General features: G+C 32.5%; 4 protein-coding genes across 5 annotated transcripts in view; 1 reads left to right on the top strand and 3 right to left on the bottom strand.

The window, feature by feature from the left end:
* Positions 1-24,323, bottom strand: part of LOC129810139 (TBC1 domain family member whacked) — a 147,992-nt gene that overhangs the window by 25,496 nt on the left and 98,173 nt on the right. The window lies entirely within an intron of this gene.
* Positions 260-7,055, bottom strand: LOC129810126 (protein singed wings 2). The gene is made up of 5 exons (XM_055860420.1): positions 6,887-7,055; positions 6,623-6,826; positions 5,734-6,182; positions 986-1,326; positions 260-922 (listed from the first exon to the last, which is right to left on the bottom strand). Exons 2-5 carry the CDS (start codon positions 6,670-6,672, stop codon positions 380-382), a joined length of 1,383 nt encoding a protein of 460 aa, XP_055716395.1. The 5' UTR covers positions 6,673-6,826; positions 6,887-7,055; the 3' UTR covers positions 260-379.
* LOC129810153 (cytoplasmic phosphatidylinositol transfer protein 1) lies at positions 12,006-16,997 on the bottom strand. Its single transcript, XM_055860456.1, has 5 exons — positions 16,764-16,997; positions 13,171-13,319; positions 13,011-13,099; positions 12,942-12,949; positions 12,006-12,870 (listed from the first exon to the last, which is right to left on the bottom strand). The coding sequence occupies exons 1-5, from the start codon at positions 16,812-16,814 to the stop codon at positions 12,331-12,333; spliced, it is 837 nt and encodes a 278-aa protein (XP_055716431.1). The 5' UTR covers positions 16,815-16,997; the 3' UTR covers positions 12,006-12,330.
* Positions 16,997-23,848, top strand: LOC129810145 (lysosomal-associated transmembrane protein 4B). 2 transcript variants are annotated; one of them, XM_055860445.1, is made up of 6 exons: positions 16,997-17,124; positions 17,302-17,420; positions 17,575-17,755; positions 17,848-17,986; positions 18,054-18,318; positions 22,859-23,848. In XM_055860445.1, the coding sequence occupies exons 2-6, from the start codon at positions 17,313-17,315 to the stop codon at positions 23,174-23,176; spliced, it is 1,011 nt and encodes a 336-aa protein (XP_055716420.1). In that variant the 5' UTR covers positions 16,997-17,124; positions 17,302-17,312; the 3' UTR covers positions 23,177-23,848. The 2 variants fall into 2 exon arrangements, with proteins under 2 accessions (XP_055716420.1, XP_055716421.1); XM_055860446.1 differs by lacking the exon at positions 17,302-17,420 and having other exon boundaries at positions 17,025-17,124.

Raw genomic sequence — 24,323 nt, 5'->3', positions numbered from 1 at the left:
TTATATAAAATGCCCCATCTTCCCCTACGATATTCCATTCCACATAAACTAGTCGAAATGTATTTAAAATATTATTAGCTGATTTTAGTGTTAAGTAAATTAGTATACCGAGTTTTATTTACAAAATACAAAAAATATAAATTATCTAACTGCTCCTAATAGACGTAATATACCTCTTTAGAGCATTTTCAGTTTAATTGACGAATCTGTAAAAAAAAAGATCAGTGACATCTTCAGACGAATGTAAAATCAACATATATTATGGTAAAACATTTAAAAATTTATTAAATTATGAGATTAAAATAAAATTACATTTATTGTAATATACTTGTTTTTTTTTTTGGACTTTCCGACTTTGCAAAAGCAGAACCTAATTAATTTAAGGTAATTTAGTGACTATCCAAGGGACTCTTCCGTATCTTTTGTAGTGATAGTAATCGTACGCAAGTTTCCCGAGAATAAATATGATAAGACTCCCGAGAATGCCATTGAGAAGTTCAATGGGCTGGATTTTGTATTCCGATGGAAGTTTGCAGACATCGCCTCGATTCAGTGAAATAACTGACGTTCTGAAGTTGCTATCTCCTTCAATGTACTTGCACGTGATGCTGGTGAAGTCTTTTACGATTGAGTGATATTTCATGAGGAGTTCTTGGAAATGCGGCGTGAAGATACAGTCGCACCTCCAAGGATTTTCACTCATGTACAATTTAATGGCATGGTGATTCTTCTCCAATGCATTGTCCAGGATGTGACTGGAGAACTTGGTGAGTTTGTTGCCCTTCAGACTAAATACCCGGAAATTATTTAACCATCGCGAAGCCTCGAGAAATTCAATTGATTCAATTTGATTGTAATCCAGATAGACATCATGAACCTCCAAATAAATTGGATTTTTCCTCAGAACTTCGATACTGGATATCTTTGAACAAAATTTTCTATTAGCAACTTCAAAATTTCTTATTTATGGCTATTTCTTTGATACCTGGTTGTGACTTATATGGAGAATTGTAGTATTTTTGGGAAGAAACTCTGGCAAATCCAGGAAATCGCGATTACTACAATTAACTGTGACCATGGGTATCAAGTACTCTCCATCCTCGCTTGGTCTAATGTAATGCAGAGTACAGGAGCAATTCTTGATATCAGGATGACCACATTGCTTTCGCAGTTGCATTTTAAAGTCCATCACAGCCAAAAGGGGTCTTCCGGAGTATTTGTAATCCACACAGCGCATTTGTTCCTTATCAGCAACCCTCTTTCCACGATCATTCTCATCATAAGTTAGCAACCATTTCATATTTCGCGTGCAATTCCATTTATTTCCTAATAATTTTAAAATTTGATGTTATATTTATTTGCTTTGATCCCATCCATTGAAAGCGCTACTTTTCGTTTTTCTTTGAAAAATTTTGCAAAGTTATCAAAAATTGTGAATAAGAAAAAAGCCAAGTTAAAGTGAAACTGTTTGAACACGTGCTGTGAATGATTAATCCACAGAATATTGCTGTTAAGAATTTAGTTATGGTGCTATTCCAACGAAAAATAAACATTTTTTTTTAGCACTTCACTGTTCTTAAGTGTTTCTGCATCATTGACTTTTATTTATGTTGGTTCCTGTCACGACTGTTTGGTGGTTTTGGAACTGGGCGAGGACTGGAAAAAATAGTCGAGACAGGAACCAACAAGGGGCAAACAACTGACCAAAATTTCATGTCCTAGAATCAATATTCACAAAATACTCACAATTTTATATGAGAAGAAGAAAATATTCGAATATTTCCCTAAATATTCGCAATATTCAGAAAATATTTGCGATATTCGCAATATTCAGGAATATTCGCGATTTTCACAATATTAAGGAATATTCGCAAGATTTGCAATATTCAGAAATTATTCGCGATATTCGCAATATTAAGGAAGTATTCGCGATATTCGCAATATTGAGGAAATATTCGTGATATTCACGATATTTATAAAATATTCGCAATATTCAAGAAAAAATGCCAATGTTCACGATATTCACGTTGGTAGATGTTCTAGACTCGCGAGTTGATTCCCCCTTGGGAACCAACATAGGGAAAAGTCGATAATGCAGAAGCACTTGAGAACAATAAAGTCCTAAAAAACATGTTCATCAGAAAGATTTCCCCTTTTTTTCTTAGGAATAGCACCAATATAAAGCTCAGTAGAAAATATTTCTAGATTCAAAACAGAAAACAATGGTTTAGGATTTGAATTTGCAGGAACAAGCACAAAATTCTCAGTTCAAAATTTTATAAGATCGAAATTCACATCCCTTTCTTTTTCAAACGTTTTATATATGTGTCTATCCCATTCTTTCGCACTCAAAAAGGAATTGAACTTAATTGAATTTGTTGTGATGGCCAACAGAAGAAGAAGAGTGCGAACGATTTAGAAAGAATAAGATGTAAATTTTGATTTCATAAAATTGTCCTGAATTAATAGGTGTGCCAGAGACGTAAAAATGGTTTTTACGAATTTTGAGTTGCTTATGCTATTTTTTTAATAGAATTTCTTTAAATCAAAATTTCTATCCCTTTTTCTTAAAGTCTATCTCACTCTTTCTCACTCTTATAACAAAATGTTTGAGGGACAAAGAGATGTGAATTTAGATTTCACGAAATTTTCCTTAATTCAAAGGTGAGCCGAAAGCATAAAAATATTTTTATAAAATGAGTTGCTCAAGAAAATTTTATGAAATCAAAATTTCCATCCATTTATTTCTCTGAGGTATTGCGTACATCTTTCTCAGTCTTTCGCACTCTTTTTTTAGCATCATAACAAATTCAATTTAGATTTCAGTGGAACAAAGTCGGATAGAATGGGAATTTAAGAATTTGTCATTTTACGATTTTTTATGATCTAAAAGGTGTGCCAGAGACATTTACAATCAAATTTAATTTCAATTAATCAAAAAAATATGTCTTTATTTGTTTATTATTCTTGACTTACAATTCGTTTTTTTTTCTGACTATATTTAATACTGACAATGTAATTTAAGATTTATTTATTTATTACGCAAATGGTAAATTATTTATTATGCAAGTTTATTTAAGTACTCACAAAGTGATTGTTTTAAGAATTTATTCGTAATCTTTAATCGACCAAGATAATTTTATGCCTTTAATACTACTTAAGATAAAAATGGATCTAAAAGAATCGGTGAAATTTTTTTTCCAGATTTTCTTCGGTTTAGTAATATGCTTTTTCGACCGTTTTATTGGAAAGATCGAAATCAGTAAGTACTGCCTGTCTATCCATTACCGATCCCAATCGTTTAATAAATTAACTTAAAACCAGCCTCTAGTTTGTAATAGTAATCGAACTATTTTTTATGCATAAAAACCAATTACTGGATAATTGTCAATACATTGAATTTAATTTTGACAGAAATTAGTTGGGTGATACGAATTTTAAAAAGCTTTTAATATTTCATTTTGAAACAGAAAGACATGATGCTATTGACGTATTTATATCCATAAAATTTCTTTCTAGGCTATTTTTAAAAATTATCTGATATATAGTTAGACTTGTGAAAAAGGGAGGGTCTTCGAAAATCTGAACAGGGTATCTCAAACCGTTTGTCCTTTTTGTTTGGAATAATGAGACGGAAAACGAGTAGAAGCGTTCTTGAATTATTTTTATATTATTAGGGTAACGTGTGGTATTTCGGGACACTTTTTAGCACTTTCAATTTTAAAACAGTTTAACGACTTCTCAAATTATTTTTTTCTTTTTTGATACAAATATTTATATTCCTTATTCTATCCGGAATAAGATTTTTACTGAAAAATGTTGAAAAATGCATTATTTTTTATACGAAATAGCAAAAAATGTAAAGAAGTAAGAGTGGTATATTTCGGGACAGACAAAAGTTGCTATTATGCAAATAAATTTCACTGAGCTTGATTATTTACCTTCAAAACTTCATTCTTTTATAAAAATTTTATTTAAATTTCACTTGTACAGTGGCTTAAATCGAAAAAAAAACTCAGCGCTGTTTGTGTTGAGATCTGCAAAATTGACGTACTGAATATTTCGCAAAATATGGAATGTGACACACTTTTACACTTCACACTTTAAATTAAATAAGAACTTCAGAAATTTTATGTGTATCTGATACGTAAAGAGCTTAATATTTCATATAGAACTTAAAAATAATAAGAAAACAAATATTTATATGATTTTTTATGTGTCCAAAAATACCCATATGTCCCGAAAAGCACCTCGTCCAGAAATACCACACGTTACTCTACATTAAACGTTAAAGCTTTAAGCTTCTCTACACAGAAAAAAAATATTTTGTAAAATTGTCCGTAAATGTTTGTGAATCCCTATGGGGGAGTTACGAAATACTCGTAAATCGTTAAACCCATAAAACCCACAAACGAGTTCGTAAAAGTTTGTACTTTTTTCACAAACATTGTTCGAAACATGATTACTTGATGAGTATTTTTTGTACTTTTACAAACATAAAACAATAAAATAAATATTCGTCAGGCAAACAAAAAAACGTTTATTGGAACGTTGTGCCACCATTTATTATTTATAAGACCTCTAAAAATTTAGTTGTACAGATATTTTACTTTTTGAACGGTAGGATACAAAAGGTTAATTATGTGCGCGGCAGATATTGTCGTTTATCATCGTTTTAAGATGGATCAAAGAAAGACCAGGGAGAAGTATATTTTTTAAATTCAAATCAAAACTACCCCATTGTATCTTAAGCATTTTTGATTCGGCTAATTAAATAATTGTGGTGTTCAAAACAGTTCCGTTTGCAAATTCATATTATCTCATTGAATTGTGAATATTCTAAATTCAATTCAAATTAATTGTTATTCTTTTATAGAACGAAAATGACTAGAATATCTAATTTATTTGGTGCCAAATTAAGTTTCAAACTTGTAAACTTTAAATTCGAAAACGCAAAATCAAGTAAGATTTCAAAGGAAAGCAAACTATAACTTGAAAATTTACTTTGCTTAATTTTATTGGTTAGGCAATATCTTGGTAAAAATGATCAATTGAAACGAAGTTTGGTCAGTATTTAAACAAAATAGAAATTTTTGTTTTGCAAAATCGAAAAACACTGTACGCAATCCGGAATTACATTAAAAATATACCCATTAATTGACTTAATTTTCTTTACTGTTTTTTCTATATTCTTTTTTTATTTTTATTCTCATCGAGCCACCCTATATGTTGCGCCATTAATAAGTTAAATTGAAGTGCATTTAAATAATAAAATATACAAAAATAGTGAAATATACTTGGCAAATAGCGAAAATTAGGAAATTGTAAACCTTTTTGGCATTTTAAGTTTGATTTAAAGAGATATAGGATCGAATGAACATCTCTTCGACAGGGAATCCCTATTGACACTTTTGTCAAAATCTTAAAATTTATTTAATAAAATGTGTGTATGGCGCTTTTTCATTAATCTGCGTTTTTCGATAAGGATAAGTGCTCAAATTTCGTATTCCAAATGGTTCAGAGTAGGGTATCAATAGGTCCTAACACGAGTTCTTAAAGTGTCAATAAGTGTTCCTTTCACCCTATGATCACTTTTTTATTTTTTAATTTTTTTATTTATTTTTTATTGACTAATCTGCTAATTTACTGGCCAAAATTTGTTTTTCCAACTCAATTCTGCACTTTGACTTTAAAATAGAGCTCTTCAATGATGTACCAAGAGAAAATTCATACCTGAGAGATACATTTTTTTGAAGCCACTGTTTAGAATCAATGGACCTTCCATGTGATCCAAGCAATTTCCTCTCAAGTCCAAATATCTTAGCGACGGAAGTTTACGAAAAAGCGTTGGTCTTGTATAAGCCATTGCCGTGTTTGTTATATTAATAACTTCCAGGTGTTTCAATTCGGGAAAATCATTGCTTAAGTGGGTAAAATTGCTGTAGTTGATCCTCAACATCCTGAGATGAGTGAAATGTTTGAGGATTACGTAGGGATCAAAGGTTTTATTGGGAAAGCGACAGATCCACAATTTCTCTGCCATCTTGAGCTTGTGATCATGAATCCCATCCAGAGTTCCTGTGCAGTAAACTGATCTTCCGTACTGCGAACATGTATCTTGGATATTGGTCTCATTGTTCAAGGTTGCTATCCATTCGTCACACGAGTAAATATGACCGTAACTGCAATAACACGCTCATTAATTACAACTTTTCTTCAAACTCAGAACACGCGCAATTTTTACAAGAGCCATCTAAACAAACACGCCAAAAAAAACTTAATTGAAAACGAGTTTCCAGAAGCTAAAAGTATAATTTCTCATCCAATAAAAGGCAACAATTAAATGTTTGGAATTGAAGAAAAAATACAAATATGCTGATCAGTTGGTAAATAGGAAACTTTTCAGCGTTCACTTGAAGATCTTGAAGAAATCCAGATGAAAATAAATTTTCATAAGGTGTTAATTACAGTATCACAAGATTGAGAATTTAATTTTCTGTTACACGAAAATATCTTTTGTTGTCTTTTGCACTGAAAAATTTCACTTTTTTTTAACGTTATTGTTGTCGCAAACATAATCGTTACAAAAGTGATGCACAATAAAATGATTTAGTGACATTACCTCAGCACTGAATCCACAAAGATAAAGAATATAATTTTACGATACCACATCTTTGGAATCTTTCTGGAGGAATAAAATTGGAAGACTTAGCATCTCAAGCTATTTTCACACAAGACTTTTCGTGACAAAATCATTGATGTTACTAACCGAATCGGCTCGAAACGCAGAATTGGAACGAAGACGCGTAGGCACTAGTTGTGGGATCTGAGAAGAACAATTTTAGTGAGCTTTCGTACATCACTCATGATAACTGATAAGGTGTACTATTTCTTCCATTGCAGACATACTGAAGACAGCGTATCAGAGCGTTGGAAGAATAAGCTTGATGTTTTCGCAAATAAATCGTAATCTTGTCCTTAAATTTTTCTGTGAATCATTAAGTTTAGCTAAAGCTTTTAATTCCTAATAACCTCTTTAGGTCATTGTACAGATACTTACTTACAGATTGTTGCATTCTACGTTAGATACCTCAATTTCCTTGGTGTTATGAATATTTTAAAAATCTTGAAGAGCTCTTGCAGAGCGATACGATAATAAATTAATTTATTTTTTATTAAAATAATTATCAACACATAATTAAATATTTATTCCCATGTAATAACCCATTGTGTTCTTTGATTGCCTGAAGCTTAAATGCATTTAAATTTAGCAAATCATTTTACTACTACAATATAAACATTCTTTCTAATAAAATGTACCACAGATGCAAATGACTTTAGCCTCTTCTATTCGTAAGCTTTTCTTTAATTCTACCACTTAATGATGGTCTTTACCGATCGGATATGGTGGATCAGATCAGTGAAAATCAGTTTTTTTTCCACCCTGCCCTTTGGCCCTTACTTCTAAAGTATATTGGGCCGCGGTCCTAGGTATATCTCACTCACAAATCCATATTGTTTGCTCTAATGAAATGGATTACAACAGAAATCCTCTCGCTATCTTCAAGTGAAAATCATCCATGTGGTAGATTTAAAGAGAAATTTACGAAAAGCAGGAGGCAAAGTCACCCGCATACGGTACATAACATACCTAGACTTTTTATTTTTTTTCTTAAAATATCTTCAACATTTGTTTTTATAGATTTTAAAAATGTATTTCAAATATTTTGAATATTTTGATGGATTATAAATGTATTATTTCTCTTTAGTTTGTCTGCTTAACAAATTTGATTCGACTAAATGGAGGGCAATGAAATACAGATCCCGGTCAATATCTCGAAAGCCTAAATCTCGAAGGAGTCAAAATCCTGAATACCCAAAATCACAAATGAGTCAAAATCTCGAAAAGTTAAAATACTGAATGGGCGAAATATTTCAAAGAGCCTAAATCGCAAATATTCCGAAATCCCTAATGTGTCGAAATGCCGAATGGGCAAAAATCCCGTAAAGCCAAAATCCCGTATAGTCCGAAATCCCAAATGAGACGAAATCCCGAATGAGTCAAAGTCTCGAAAAACCAATATACTGAAAGGGTCAAAATCCCGAATAGGCCAATATTTCGAAATCCCTAATAAGTTGAAATCCCAAAAGGGTTAAAATCCGGAAGCTAAAATCCAAAAACCCAAAATCCGAATTCTTAAAAGTATCATAGTTACTCCCACGATTGCACCTGCGCTTATTTAGGAAAAAACGAAATTTTCTGTGTTTGAGAAATTATTCCACACTTTATCCTCCGTATAATTTATTCCATTTCAGGATTTTAACCATTCGGAATTTTGGCGTTCAGGATTCTGACTTTCGAAATTTCGTTTTTTTGGAATTTTGGTTTTTCAGGATTTCAACCCATTTTGGATTTTAGCGGAGCTTTGTCTCTTTGAGATTTGTGCTTTTTGGGATTTTGGTTTTCGGAATTTTGGCCGGCACCGTGCAATATATAATGTATTCCTCTCAATTCCTATATCTTCAAGCGGGATAGATACTTAGGTAGGAATTCTGTAAGTGAAGTGATCGAACTTTAACGAATTTTTAGAGCTATTCTAGCATTCTTTTCGATTAAATAATACATTATCTTGTTTTTTTTTCCACAAGGTGGTGATTCTATCACTCTCCTGGTGAATCGATCACTTCACTAACAGAGTCCCTACCCTGGTAGGGCCTGGCCTAATACATTCGGATGAGTTATTGAAGATTGAGTAACCAACCCCAATTGGAAGTTATGAATCTAAAGCTGAGGAACAATGGGTCTGGCCCTTCTAGGAAGGGTTGGACGAGGGGCTAACAACCCCAACCCCCAAAAACCAATTACGAAAACTTGCAAAGAGCTTCGTATAGGACTAACTTTACTGCAGCGATCTATGCTCTAGCTGAAAAAGTACCCAGAAAGCCACTAAGCAGTGAGCCTGAAGGAATCAGGATTAAAGGATACCTCAGAAAACGATAGAAAGAAATAATTAAAAATGACCTTAATACTTTCCAAACTGATATATAAAGCGTGCCAATTTCACGATATTTTAATTAAAAATAGCTTAGATATTTATAAGGCTCTTGCAAAAAATATTCTTGATTTGGATTTTCCTATAGAACCGGATCATTATCGGGAGTTCATAATGGGTCCAAATAAGTGGCCTGTATGCAGCGGAACCGATAAAGGTTTAAGCTGAGCCATAGACAAATCTTAATCTTAAGACAAGGGAAGCTCGAGGATTTTAGTTAAATTTAATTAGGGAATTGTGTCAATTTCGGACAGGTTGGATAGAAACAACAATTTTCGGAGTTTTAAGCGTCATATTTTTAAAATAATTAGATTTTTTTGTTATTTCCTCTTCAAAAGCATTTGTGAAGTTGTTTATCATTTTTGTTTCGCGTATAAAAAAAATCTTGTAAAAAGTTTGTATACCTTCTGGAATTCCTCCAAGATCTTTTCTACAGCATTCTGTTTATTGCAAATGCGCCGCTTTGGTTTTTGGCGTTACTTTGAGCACAAAACGAAAAAAAATATGGAATATTAATAAACATCAAGTGTCCAATATTGCAAATTGTCCGAAATTTGGCACAGATTCTCTTTATAATGTTAACTCTTTCATTTCTCCTAGAACTCTGTACACTTATGCAGAAAACAGTTTTTGAGCTTTTTCGAATTTAGAATCGTTTGTTTCTTGTAGGTAATTCTAAAATAGACGGACATCTCAATTTAGGATAATTTTTGCAAGTCTCTAACTAAACCTTGCAGCCTTTTAAAATATCGTTTCTTCAGAAGAAAGATTTTTTTTAACCTAACATAGTTTGTCTTAATCAACCAAATTTTTTTACTGCCTTTCTTTAATCCATATTTTTCATTACATATCTGAATGTAAGTATTTATATTTTTATTTAATGATATTAGAAAGGTAATTTGGTATATTTGCTTGACATTTTGTGATATTCCTAGAATCTTTGCGAAATTTTTTAAGGTTATTTCGTATATGTAACTCATGTATCAGAAAAAATCATTTTCACCTAAGCCTTTGAAAAAAGTTAGATCAAAATTGACTTGCTCGATATCTTACGATCTGGAGAGAGATAAAATAAAATATTTGCTGTTCAGAGTTAAGAGCTAATGAAGTTTTATAAATAAAAAGTTTAAAAAAACTCAGGCTAACAGCTTTAAAATTAAATAAACCTAAAAGAATTTCATGTTTTAACTTATTAAAGTATCTGCGAAAAAATTTTAAGAAATTTAAGATTTAAAATTGAAGCACTTTTTTGGAAAACCTGGATCAGTTTTTATTGCTCGAATTCTACAGAGAGGTATAGGGGGAGGTGGTGCTACTTTGAGCTATGGGGCTACATTGTTATACGATTTTTTCGCATTTTTCTAATAGGAAATGAATTTTAACATGATGTAATTTGGATAGACAAAATAATTGCGGATCTAAATAAAATTATTGTAAGAACCAGCTTAATTTAGAATTAGGTGAAAAAGTCGTATAACAATCTAGCCCCACAGCTCAAAGTAGCCCCACCTCCCCCTATTCGCGTTTCAGATGATTTCTGTGAAATGTCGTCACGCTGTTTGCCCGTCTGTCTGTCTGTCCGGCCATTACTACGCCTAGACACCAAACGGTTAGAGATAGAAACTTGGAAACTTCAGGAGACCCTCCTATAAGTCAAGTTTTTTTTTCAATTACTTGAAAACGCGTTGTGCGATTTTTTTTAAATTTTTAGATATGTTTTAAACGGTGGCAGCCAAAATCCCGAAAGCCAAAATCCCGAAAGCCAAAATCCCGAACGCCAAAATCCCGAAAAGGCCAAAATCCCGAAAGCCAAAATCCCGAAAGCCAAAATCCCGAATTTTACAAATCCTGAAATTGATGAAATTATATGGAGGAAAATGTTTAGAATAATCTCCCAAGACACAGAAGATTTCCCTTTGCCTCCAGCAAGCGTGGATACAATCGTGGGAGTAGCTGTGACACTTTTAAGAATTCGAGATTTTGGCTTTCGGGATTTTGGCCCATTCGGGATTTTGGCTTTCGGGATTTTGGCGTTCGGGATTTTGGCTTTCGGGATTTTGGCTTTCGGGATTTTGACCGGGACCCGTTTTAAAGATTACTCAGACGGACATTTGGTCCTTATTCGAAAATTCCGTTGAATTATTCTTATTAAAGGTTTTCCAAGGTCAAAGAGTTAGATCTCATGATCATAAATCATATATTAAGTGTCCTCATTTTTGAATCGACATAAAAATGTGGAAATGTTTATATTCATTTGTCTGAGAATGTTTATCTTTAAAAGTTTCGGCTTATATGGATCACACTTTGTTTAATTGACAAAAAATCACAATGTTTATATTACAGAAATGTGCGAACATCTTGCGAAATTCAAATCAGCGTAAGATCATAAAATTCTAAAAATAGATATCTGATAAAAAACAAAGAGGATCGAAGGGAGACCAATCATATAAATATCATGTATCAATAGAAAGAAGAGAGAATAAAGTGGACATCGAAAGATGCAACACGTCTTCTTTATTTTCCAAATTCGGATTCATAATTAAAGTCGGAATAAATTAATAAACTTTAATTATGATCGGAAATCATAATTAAAGTTTTAAAATGCTCTAGAAAAGAGCGCATTTCTCAGCCGAATGGTATCATCTTTGGGCTCCTTGGAAAGGTTTTAGAATTCCTGACAAATCTCAACCGATTCCAACCGTTTATGAATCGGTATTAAAGTAGTTCACAACCGATAACTATTTTTTCCCCAAATTCAATTATGAAATTACTCTGTTGAAAATTTAAAGATTTATCTCTGGAATAAAGAAAGAATCTTTCAACCAACTGTGCAGTGTATCAAATAAAGATAATAGTCCAATAGTTGAGGTAAGGATTGAGCAGTTTTGTCCCTATGAGTCATAGGTAAATTTAGATTGAAGGACTGCAGCAATTAAAAAGGTTAAAAAGCCATTTTTATTCACCTTCCATCAATATTTATTCGACTAAACAGTGTTACTTCAAAAATTCATTTAATTATTTTAAACCCAGAATCTTTGAGAGACCGGTGGATACTTTGAGAGGTGTATAATTCACAAATAGATGTCCATAATACTAACATCACTAATATATTCTTTCTAAAACACATTGGAGAACTAAGATCTTTGAATAATAAATTCACATTCAACCTAAACACTTTCACAGAAGCTTGTACCTTCGAGAATAAACCACAAAAGACAACTAATGAATTAATATTTCGAAAAAAAAACTTGAGCAGTTGATCAGATGATCCTTAATCCTAGTCAATTGACGATACTGATGGCGTTTGTTCAGCTTGTTGCTGTTCTAATGAATTCCCTGCATCATTGTTGGTGCTTTGAAGGACTTTCTCATTGGTCTCTGTTTGCTTGGACTTTTCATATTCGCGTACATCCTCCATGGTCATATTGTACCACTCATCCATCCACGTGAATGCCTGACGATGTCCCACGAGTAAAATCTCCCGGATACACCGATGAATAAAGTCTTCCACGCGAGTCTGAAGTCCCCAAACTTCAAAGGAAGCACTGACCAATTTATAAGAACACATAATGGGACTTTCATGCTCTCTCCAGCCTTCAATCAGAGGCCCTCTTCCTGTCACTTTGGACTTGAAGTACTTGGGATCTTCCTCCTGTTTGTAGTGTTTCTGATCAATTTCTTCAAATGCAATATCAACATGGTCAACAGTTCTTTCAGCCAGTTTTTCTGACGATAGTTTCAGGCAGTTTTCCGTACATCCGTTGTTATTCTCGTACCTCGTTTGGATGGATATGCTGAATTTTGGGATGAATGAGCACTGTATAAGACATTACAGACAAACATCAATAAAAATAAAAACTTCCAGAAATTGCTGATTGTGGTTCTCACCGTGTATTCTGCAATGTAAAAGATCAATTTAGCAATCTACTCCAAAGTTTTTCTTTAAAAATCCCTTACCTGTTATTGTAAATGGATAGTAGTTCCATGCCTTTTCGGTTATGTAAAAGACTCGTGGGCAAACAGCCTGAATCCAGTACGGAAGACGACTAAAGTACATGCAAAGATTACAGAGTTATCAGATTGCAGAGACATGCTATTTGGAAATTAATGCAATTACTTGGATAGATGGACACGCTTTTCCGTAAATTGACCCTTTCCGTGCTCTTCACTCTCGCATTCTGAATTCTCAACAACTTCCACCCCCTGGCCACTGTCAGACTTCTCCAAGCTGTGCCTAGCTATCATGTACAGTTGCCCTATTTGATACTAAAGTTAGACAAAGGGAAATTTATTTAATTAGAAAGTAACTTTTGTAACTTTGTAGAGATTATAAAAAAGTCCTATTGCTCCTGTCAGTACTGAAGGGAAGCTTTCAAGCTTCTTACATACTTTGCCTTCGAACACTTCATATTTTTTCGATATTCCTTTAACTCTTTCGCGTCTTTAGGGTCATATATGACCCGGGGAAAAAAGTTTCTTTTTGGCTTTTTACATTAATTGAAATCTAACTGGAGTCTTGAGAAAATGAGCCAAGAATCTTACATCCTTCTATTATGATGTCGTGCACGAACAGATAGATTTCAATTAATGTAAATACCAAAAAAAACTTTTTCCCCCGAGTCATGACATTACCCTAAAGACGCGAAAGAGTTAACCCTTTAAGGACAAGAAGCTTTCCGCTGAGCGAAATTCAACGAAATCAAGTTTCCCACGATATTTTAGACTAAATAAGAGATTTACGGTTAAAAAGAAATTTTCCCATCCCTAGAAGTCCTGGAAAACTATGGGTCATATATGACCCAATCGTCCTTAAAGGTAAAAAAGCACAAAACTTTCCAGACGACTAGTTTACTCGTTTACTCTGTTATTTTTGAAAGATAATTAACTAAAAAATATCCTAGATTCGTCCTAGATAAAAGATATCCTAGATTCCTACATCTTTCTACTTTGTGATTACGTACAAACATTAGAAAGAAATAACTTCAGGTAGTCAGGAAAAATTATTTTCTCTATGGGTCACGGGTGACTCAATCGTCCTTAAAGGGTTAAGTTTAGCATTAGGTGAAAAATGAAAAATGTCTTGGTATTTGCAAATTACATCTGAAACTAAATGATCAAGGATTTAGGATTAGGGCATTGGCATTCAGTCTATGGGATTTGAAATTAAAATTGTGGGTGTTTTCGTTTAGGAATTTTCCATTTTTCTGTGTATACAGTTCTTTGGGGACGTTTTTTTTTTTTTTTTTTTTTGAAAAAAATAAAAACACTTTTCGGTGGACAGGATTTCTCAGAGTATATTCATCTGACGTCAAAAAACTAAATATTTCCTATTAGTTGATGAGTTAAACTCGTACTTAAACTGTAGATCGTTTTCTACCTTAATCACAATTTATTTTACAAGAGAAAATTTGGTGTAAAATACCTCTAAAATTGTTTTTTTTTTTTGTATAAAATTCTACCGAAAATCCAAATTTCATTTTTAAAAAAATTGCGCCGTTCAAGTACGGGTTTAACTCATCAGCTAACAGGAGGTATTAGTTTTTTTTACGTCAGATGAATATACTCTGAGAAATCTTGTCCACGGAAAAGTATGTATTTTCCAAAAAGGTCTTTGAAAATCAAGTCTCAACGGCTAAATTTCTAAGATTTTTAAATGAAAATTTCGGAAAATGTTGTACTTTTATATGCTTAAGGACTTAAATTAAAATAAAAACTCATTATTTTGAAAAATGTAACCCCTTAAAAACGTTATTTTTTCGCATATCTTTAAAGGAAGGGCTTTAACGCAATATAATTTAGATGGACAAAATACAAAAGAGTTTTGAATCTAAATTAAATTAAATTATGGCTACACTCAATTTTCTTTGGAAATATGCGAGAAAATGGCATTTTTAATGTAGTCTCACTTCCTCTTGATTAGTGCGAATTACGGATTTTCTTTAATTGCTGCTTTTTTTCAGTTACTGTAATTTTAAGCTTTTATAATCTTTCAAGTTTTCTCTCCAGTATGATGATTATGCAGTTTTACCAATTTACTGATTTAACCAATATACAAATTCGGCAACTGAATAGATTTACGAGCTTTGATTTGTTTTCCATTATCATGATTATAGTATCAGGTTATCAGTTTACTGGAGCATACCTCCCTTAGAAGGGAGCGAAAGAGGTAGCTTATCCTGAGTCATGTTGCCTCCATTAACGCCTCGTCCTAACTTAATGTGTAGGGCCATTTTCTGTACAGAGGACAGTTTGTCCTAATGGTTTTTCTAATAAATTGAATTGAATTGAATACCTTACGGTTCTTGAATTACTAGTTAATAGTTTACTGACCATTAATTTGTTGTTTTACTTGCTAAACTGGTATGTTAAAGACTAATGCAGGTATTTTCCATTTATATTTTTGATGGCTACTAATCTACTGATCAATGCTTAGATTACTGAGTACAGATTTATCAATTTCTGGCAATTACCGACTAACCCAGAGTTCCGGTTTTGAAATTGTAAAAGATTAAGAGATTTAAAAGCTTTATAGAGATCTTTTCAGTCTGATTGTAATATATTTAAAGGCTATAAAATTAATTGTTAGTACCTGTTTTACTGACCAACCTAGTCACTGACTTCTTAATTACTGTGAATTACTGATTAATCAAAGTTACTGCTTTTGACATTGAAGAGCCTGAAGAGTCTAGAAAGACTTTATGAAAATTTTCTGAATATGAATATTGATGTGAAATTGATTTATCAGTAACTGTTAATTAGGAGTTACCACTTAACCCAGATTTCCGGTCCGACGAGTCTTGAAAGCTTCAAAAGCTTTAAAAAAAATCCTTTCAGTTAGATTATTATGTTTATGTGGTATTCGAGTGGAAATAATAAGATAGTTGAGTGAGAGTGAACTGAACTCCGAACGTTTATTCAATCCTTGGTTTATATACATTTCTGATCCTATTAAGAGGACCGCTACTTCATGGTCCCAATGGACTTTGCCATCTTATTGTGGGTCTTCTCCAATGGATAGTACATTGGACCCTCTTTGATCTGTGTCTCATACATTTTAGTTTATAAGCTACCATTTTACTAGTAAGTATTCAGCTTACTGGCTACTGATTTATCAGTTACTGGTAATTACATATTAACCTATATAACTGGCTTTGAAATAGTAAAACTTTACGAGCTTTCCAGTTCCAGTTCTTTCTGTAGTGATTCGGATAAGATTATTAGTTAATGATCTACTGAATAAAATTCTACTGCTTGTACTGACATAGGAAAAGACTTTCCTTTCATATCTTGCTTAATTGTTACTTAAATATTTTGTTAGTACTATAGTAGATATAAGAGAAACTTTAGCATATGGTAAAACGTCCTTATTTGGATTTCAGTTTAAATTTAGACCAAATGATATCTCCTTCCTTACTTCCAATTCAGAGTATTTTATTTAGGAAATTTACTAAATTTAGAGTGTCCGATATTGAATTTATAGCCGCTGTAAATTAAGATTAGTATTGAATTTGCAAAGTATTTTCTACGTTGTATATACGATCTTGATTAGGGTTTAGATTGGACACCAATTAGGACTTTTATTATTACAGTTCCAGCAATTAAATCACTGTCGAGTTCACTGGTGCGGCAATCTTTTATCACTACCTTTACCTAACACTCCCTTCCTTCGTAATATTCCCCCGAGATGTTACTTAATTAAATGGTACTTACCTCTTCAACGGTTAATGGCATACAAATTCTGTATTCTTTGGTCAGCACCATTGCGTCTTTTGCAAGTAACGTGCTTCAGTAATATTCTGCAAAAGTTACCAATCGATATTTCTCACTGATTTTAATTCACATTTCTCTACTCTACGCACATGGGAGACCCGGAGACCACTTTTTCAACAAAACGTCTGATGTCGTGCTCTAAGCCCGATGCCCAACCGAATGTATGACGCACTGTTTGTGGAATAAATGTGGAATAAAGGTAGAACCCAAAATAAAAATGGAAGATTGACACTGCAAAGAGAAAAGTAAAAAATTGTGAAAGAAAAATTGTGAGGAAGAAAGTAACTTGCCCTGAGATTTGGTAAGTGTACCAAAATTGTTTTTAACGTGTGTTTTTTGGAAGTTTAAAATTTTTTAAAGTAGTTTATTGAGAGAATTATCGTTGTAAATGTGAAAGTGTGACCTTAGGAAATTGTTGAGGAGTGAAGAAGAAAATTTAATACGTATTTTCTTTTTTTTTTCTTTTGAATTGCAATAGAGCTTTATGAAATGTTAAGGATCAGAATCAAAATGGGTCCATCTCGAAATAAAGAATGGAGCTGCTGTTTTGGCCTACATGTACGAACAGCCACAATTATCATTGGCGTTTGGCATTTGGTAAATTTATTTTTATTCTCTCGTATTTTCATTGTATCACTTTTACTATATACATCTCCCATTCAATATGGCTCAAAAGTGACAGAGGCAAGAGCCATTGGCTAAATGCTCTGATTCAGAAATTTTAAGAACTTTCTCTTTTTTTCTTGCAAAGTGTCTCAATTTATTGGCACTAGCAGTCCTGGCTGCTATCATGAGAAATCCTGTAATGGTGCAAGAATTAGAGAATGGATATGAAGATGTTACAACACTGGATGACGATGCTCCAGCACTTCCAACTCCCCTCAGTAAAATTGATCCTCCCTACGCTTTCCGTGATCATTCTCTGACTTATCGTAAGTCGCAAAATTTATTTTATTATTTTAATGAATCATAAATTCCCCAAATTGTGTCAATGAATCATTGATTATATCCCTATCAATTGCAGAAAATGTTGATATGGGGAGTTTTGTCTGCATTTGCATGGTGGCAATAACACTAATGATGATATTTGGAGCTATCAAAGGGAAACCATCTCATTTACTCCCATTCCTCTGCCTCCAGCTGTTTGATTTTGCCATTACGATGTAAGTATATTAAAAAAAACTATTTTATTCCTTGATAAATCTAAATTCCCATTTAAAATCCTTCCAGCCTTACAGCTGCAGGATACTTGTGTTACTTGAGATCAGTTCACCGTCTAATTGCTGATAGCCAGAGATTTCCATGGCGTGAGGAATTGCTGAAATTGAGCCCACAAACTCTCAGCATTGTTGTTCTATTGGCATTCATTGGAGTTGTTCTAATGAAGGCCTACGCCATTGGAATCGTATGGCGCTGCTACAAGTATTTGACTATGAGGCAGCACAATTTGCGTTCAATGCTGCCGTATATCATTCCAGATGTATCTCATCGGCAGGTAAGTCACAATAATTCCCATAGGGGAAAGTGGGGCACATTTGAAGTGGAGCAGCTTTGAAATTGGATTTTTCTCTCCTATTTTTAATTGGTTTGTTGAGCTAAATTGTATCATGATACACTGGTAAAAATAAAAGGGTCAAATTGACCCTTTTCAAAAGGATGGATCGTATTTGACCCTTTGAAAGGTTCACTTTTGTATCACTTGAAATTTAGTATGCACATTTATCACGAATAATCATGTTTTATTGTAAACTTATTACTGATATCATATTTCTCTCATCTGAGCGAACACCAAAGATCACTTTTTCATTGTTTTTTTATTCGTTTATTCCGGAATTAAATAGATGTCAAAACTGTGACCCTTTCGAAGGGTTCCTGGTGACCCTTTCAAAGAGTCAAATATGATCCATCCTTTGGAAAAGGGTCAATTTGACCCTTTTATTTTTACCAGTGTAAGGTTCTGTTTCATTTAAAAATATAGGACAAAAAGCTCCATTTCAAAGCTGCTCCAATTCAAAAGTACCCCATTTTCCCTTAGCTTTTACTCTTTTAGTGAAAAGTGAACTCTAAATGCGAGATTTTGATTTACAAAGTCCAATAGAAGAGCTAATAATTTACTCATATTACTTAGATAGAGCAAGTAATTGCTAGAAAATTGTCGATCAGGTATCATAATAGCAATATTCTCCCACTTTGAGGCATTTTTTATCCAAAATTTTATAGTGCGAAATAAATTTAGGGTAAGTGTGCCAAATTCCGGCCAGCTTGCAATTTCGGCCACCTTTTTTGTTCCTCGAATTTCCATGAACTTTTAGATTTTACGTACTCCAGAGATTATACAATGCAAAAGAATAACAAAAAATGTAGCTTCGACAAACGAGATGACGTGAAAAAGATATTGGAAGAATTCCCGAAGTTGAAGGAACTATGAGAATGAAGGTGGCCAAAATAGGGCACCAAAGCTATGTCTATATTTTTATTCATTTTAAAATGTGTTAAGAATGATTTTAGAGTAAAGAAAGACAGTAAATTCTTTACAAGGTTCCAAGCAACACTCTTACAAAAGAAAGAATGAAAAAATCAATTTGTATTCAAAATATTACATTTCAAACTTGAGACTTTGACGCTTGCATGCAACTATGCCGAAATTTGGCACACTTGCCCTAATCATTTATTTTTCTCAAAGTAGTTAGTTGCAAAAGAAACAACATTTAGGATAATGGCCAGTACTAGATTCCGCGGTTACGAAATTTCATGAAATCGAAATTTATGTCTCTTTCTTGGACTGAACTAAATTTAATTTGATGTGATGTTTAAAAGACGAAGAAGAAGAACGTGAAAGAGTAGGATAGACACACGCAAAACTTTTAGGACAGAAAGAGCAGTAAATTTTGACTCTGAGTCAACAAAAATCAAATTCTTAAGCCTCTCGCACACCTTTTAGCTCGGTATAATTTCATTAACTCTAAATTCGCATTCTTTTCTTTCACACAAATTCTTTTGGTCTCAAAATTGGACTGAGCTAAATTTAATTTGGTATGATGTTCCAAAGAAGAAGAGTGCGAAAGAGTAGGATAGACATATGCAAAGCTTTTAAGAAGGAAAGGGATGTGAATTTTATCTTAATGAAATTTTCCTGAACGAAAAGGTGTGCCGGAGCCATTAAAAATCAAAGTACTTAATTCTAAATCTCAAAACAGTGAAATTTTCTAGCTAGTTTTAGCTATTACTGATCAAAATTTATTATTTTATTGATTAAAATAATTTTTTATGCCTCCGTTGCATCTTTTAGATCAGGAAATATTCACTAAATCGAAATTCATATCCCCTTTTTATCTGCAATGAAACGGATGTGAATTTTTATTCAGTAAAATATTTAAAATTAGGCCCGTCTAAATTCAATCTTGGTTAGAAAGACACGTGAAAAACCTAAATCTCTGCAAATAAGGGTTTAACTAATATGTATAATACGAGATGGCTGTAGGTAAACTGAAAAAACTTTTATTTCAACTTTCCCAGAATTACAATGTAAATTGTAGTGCTTTTAAAGTTCTAAATTAATTACTGATAAAATTTGATTTATTGCTGAAGAAATTCCATACAATGCCATTTAGAGCTTGGTAAATTCACTGCTATTCGCCACAATTTGAACAACTTCTTAAAATTATAAACAAAAAAGCAACATGTGTTCTATTACTAACTGATGTCAGACATTTTGCAAGAAACGATTATTAAAAAGCTATGAACAATTTTCAAACAAAATCATTTTGTTTTGGGATGACGATTTAAACTCATAGTCGATCTATGCTTCACTAACCTTTTATATCAATTTTAAAATTATAATCACTGCATTCACAGGGCATTAAAAATAATTGTGAGGATCAGCTTCATTTCGAAATAGGTGAAAAAGTCGTATAACAATCTAGCCCCACAGCTCAAAGTAGCCCCACCTCCCCCTATGATTTTTAAAATTCTGTTTTTTATCTACTAAAAACTCTTAAAGCTGAATTTGACCATTATGGTAATTTACTTGCTATGGGTTATGTGAAGTGGTTGGTATTGAAAATTCCCTTGACCTGATTTTTTCTTCCATTTATCTCCTTACCTGAAAAAGCGGACAAACATCCCTGGAACGTTGTGTGAAGCTTATTAATGAATAAATCCGAACCCAGGTCATAATCTGTGTTTAAATCCTTATTAAAAAAATAGGGATCTTTCTTTTTAAAAAATAGTCTGATAATAAGACACTCAAAAGATATAGTAAAGAATTAAATTTAATCCTGAAGTATAGATGGATTAGTTAGAATTTTATTGAACGGCAATAGGGGAAAGCGCGGTACCTTCGGATGACTTAAGCTTCTGTCAAATTAATTTTTTTTCTATTTTCTAAATTCATTTAAGCCATTATAATATTATAATTTAATATCTATAGTTCAGTGCCTAAATTTTCCTGAAAAGAGCCATGGGTTTTTGCTGTTCTAAAACAGTTCTATATAATCTTTGAACATTTTACTAAAAAATAAAAATCATTAATGGGTAGATATTTGGTAAGCTTTCAAACGCTCCAGCCTTCAAATACTGCATTTTTTCCCTTTCCCCAAAGCAAAAATCCTATTCCATTGTAAGGAGAGGTTTCTACATTCGAACAAGAAATTGTATTTACTATCTTAAAGATCTTTTTCTGAGGACTCCAAAATAAAATGAAATCAAAAGCTCGAAAGCATTATATTACTCTGATAGTTATATGTGATGATGATGGTCATCCATTGTCCGGGTAACGAAAGCTTCAAATATATTCAAAAATGAAAAAAAATTCTAGGGACCGTTTTCCAAATAAACCGAAAAACCATGTTTGAAGCAAAAACGACGTGAGAATAATTATATTAATGAGTTTTCTTTGAGAGATTCCATTTCCCGACGAATTTTGGTATCCCCAGGTATCCCCATCAACAAAAAACATGGTTTTTGGAGAAGAAAGAAAAAATTTGTGGTAATAAAAGAAAAAAATCAGGAGATAATGTTCACCTATGGGGGGGGGGTCGTCGAAGACCGGAAGTCGATATCTCTTACCGTTTGGCCTCTAACCATGTCACAAGTTGAACAGAGTGGATATAACTGCTTTTTATTCACTTTGCAATACTTTAATGAAAATTAGACTGCTTTTTAAGTATATTATGCGCTAAATTTATTTGTTTTTATTTCTGGTAGGTCAAGTTCAGCTTCTAATTTTTATAAAATGTTGATAATTGATTCGTAGCCCTACGGTAGTATTTAAAATTTCGCTGTTTTATTTCAAAATTCTTTTTTAAGTGTTCAAGAATTACAATTTCTTAAATCGAAACTCTAGAATATACTTTGCCCTAAGGCTTTTCACTTGGTAAAAATTTCTAAACAATCTCAATTCCTTATAAACCCTACCAAATCATTCAAACCAATAATCAAAATGTATTATATAAAATATAACGGCGTTATCATACTTGCACATTAAAATTTTAATGTGATTCACATTAATTGTCGCTTGTGAGTGTCCAAATATGTTATTTGTGTCTTTGAGTCACTTAATATTTGGGGTTTTTCTATTTATTGATAAAGAAGTGGACTTGACCTGCAAAAATAAGTTTAAATTTACCTAAAGCATAAATATTTTTCACATTAAAAAATTAAAGAGAAAATCACATTAATTTTTCGCATTAATGCTATAAATCAATTTTTATCAACAAATAGATCAAATTTTGAATATAAAATGATTCAAACACACAAATTACACATTTGGACTCTCACCAGCGACAATTAATGTGAATCATATTAAAATTTTAATGTGCAAGTGTGATAACACAGTATGAAAATGTTTAAGATTTTTGTGGAATTTTGAACATATTTCCGCTTGATGTCCAATCGTTTATCATTCACGAATAAGTAAAATACACAATAAAAAATACAATTACAAAGTTCTATAGTTTATTTGAATTTCCCTATGGCTTTGTAATTATTTTGAATGCGTCAGCATTATGTTTAAATATTTTTTTTTTTTCATTTAGGAACGCGACTACAGTTCACTTCTGCCGGACTACGATGAAGCAATTGCTCAGAGTATGAAACAAGCCCCTCCACCATCATATCAGGTAGCAATGGCAACGGCTATACCTGCAAGTCCGGCCATCGGAGCCCCCAATCCCAACCCTAATTCCGAGGAAGGTGCAACTGCCATAACGGTCATTGGGGAGACCCCACCTCCCCCTCCGTACGTCTCAACCTCTGTCACTTCCGCAGAAGTTAGCGTGAATGGGGATCAGCCCCCAGAAGCCTCCACTGAGGAGCCCCCAACTGGCAACATCCCAAAAGAAACGAGAAATTAAACAACAAAAAGAAAAAAACAAAGTCAATTTCTCAATAACACCCTTATTATTAACTTCTGGAAGATATGTTATGATTTTTGGATTAAGAAAATTCATATTACACTTAACAAAGCAAATTTATTCCTATAAAACAAATGAATTTAAATTAACTTCTTTGTAATAGTGAAGGTTTTATTGATGTTATGATTGTGTAATTCGAAAGAATTAAGAGAGAAAAAAAAAACAACGTAGTTTGTAGATTAAGAAAAAATATTCCTAAACTACTCCAAGGTAAAAAAAGTACCAAGTTTAAAGAATTATCAAAACTCTAGAATTTAGAGCCGGTATCTCAGCAGTAAAAGTTAATGGAGAGAATTTAAAATAAAAGAAAAATATTCAAAATATTTAACTTTGAAGAATTGTGAAGGAAAATTTTATTTAAACAAAAGCATCTTTTTGTGCGAAAGAAGAAGTAAATGTATGATAAATTGATATTTAATTCATTACGGTAGCAGAAAGAAAAATTAATTTATAGAATCAAAAAATTAGTCAAGCTGTTTTTACATTGGTTTTTTCCCCTTCGATTTATTATTGTATTTCCTGAATAGGCATACAAATTAGTCTTGAGTAAAATGTATCACTTTTTTTTAGTGTATAAATTTTGTGCACTAATGGAATTATAATTTTTTTAAATAACTCAATTGTTTTATTGATCGGAAACTTTGGAGATTTTCTGGTTGAGAAATTACACGGTCTAAAAAAAAACCAAAGAAGGAATATTCGAAAATAAAAGAATTAAAAACAGAAAAACATTGAAATCGTATTCAAAATATTTTAAAAGAAGTTTTTGAAGTAGGAGAGGGATAGAAGTATTAATAGGATCAACTTATGGAGCTTTCATCAAGGCTGCCAAGGACTGCAAGTCGCTATCTCTTACCGTTTGGCCTCTACTCCTACAGCTGATTCAATAGTCAAATATCCCGGGTTGTCATTCTTCTGACACTTCTTCATTTTAATTTATAAACTGATTAGAAACTTCAAATTTTCAAGTTAATCCCCTGTTTAAAGAAAACTTTAGACAGAAGATTTAAACTCCAACAAAGCAAATTTTAGGAAGCAAAACTGTTTCCAAAAATGTCTTTGCTTTCAGAATTATGGTGCTATTCCA

This window comes from Phlebotomus papatasi, chromosome 1 (assembly GCF_024763615.1).
Source record: "Phlebotomus papatasi isolate M1 chromosome 1, Ppap_2.1, whole genome shotgun sequence".
NCBI classification, from domain to species: Eukaryota; Metazoa; Arthropoda; class Insecta; order Diptera; family Psychodidae; genus Phlebotomus; species Phlebotomus papatasi.
This window is presented reverse-complemented; position numbering and strand designations above follow the sequence as displayed.

Excerpts from the sequence above, each read along its gene's own strand:
- LOC129810126 (XM_055860420.1), bottom strand. The coding sequence starts at position 6,672 with ATGTGGTATCGTAAAATTATATTCTTTATCTTTGTGGATTCAGTGCTG. Across the intron at positions 6,183-6,622 it reads TTTGTGGATTCAGTGCTGAG|TTACGGTCATATTTACTCGT; the intron begins GTAATGTCACTA and ends GTGTTATTGCAG. Across the intron at positions 923-985 it reads TCCATATAAGTCACAACCAG|ATATCCAGTATCGAAGTTCT; the intron begins GTATCAAAGAAA and ends TTTTGTTCAAAG.
- LOC129810153 (XM_055860456.1), bottom strand. The coding sequence starts at position 16,814 with ATGGTGCTGACCAAAGAATACAGAATTTGTATGCCATTAACCGTTGAA. Across the intron at positions 13,320-16,763 it reads TGCCATTAACCGTTGAAGAG|TATCAAATAGGGCAACTGTA; the intron begins GTAAGTACCATT and ends GTCTAACTTTAG. Across the intron at positions 13,100-13,170 it reads AAGCGTGTCCATCTATCCAA|TCGTCTTCCGTACTGGATTC; the intron begins GTAATTGCATTA and ends CATGTACTTTAG.
- LOC129810145 (XM_055860445.1), top strand. The coding sequence starts at position 17,313 with ATGTTAAGGATCAGAATCAAAATGGGTCCATCTCGAAATAAAGAATGG. Across the intron at positions 17,756-17,847 it reads TGATCATTCTCTGACTTATC|AAAATGTTGATATGGGGAGT; the intron begins GTAAGTCGCAAA and ends TATCAATTGCAG. Across the intron at positions 17,987-18,053 it reads TTTGATTTTGCCATTACGAT|CCTTACAGCTGCAGGATACT; the intron begins GTAAGTATATTA and ends AAATCCTTCCAG.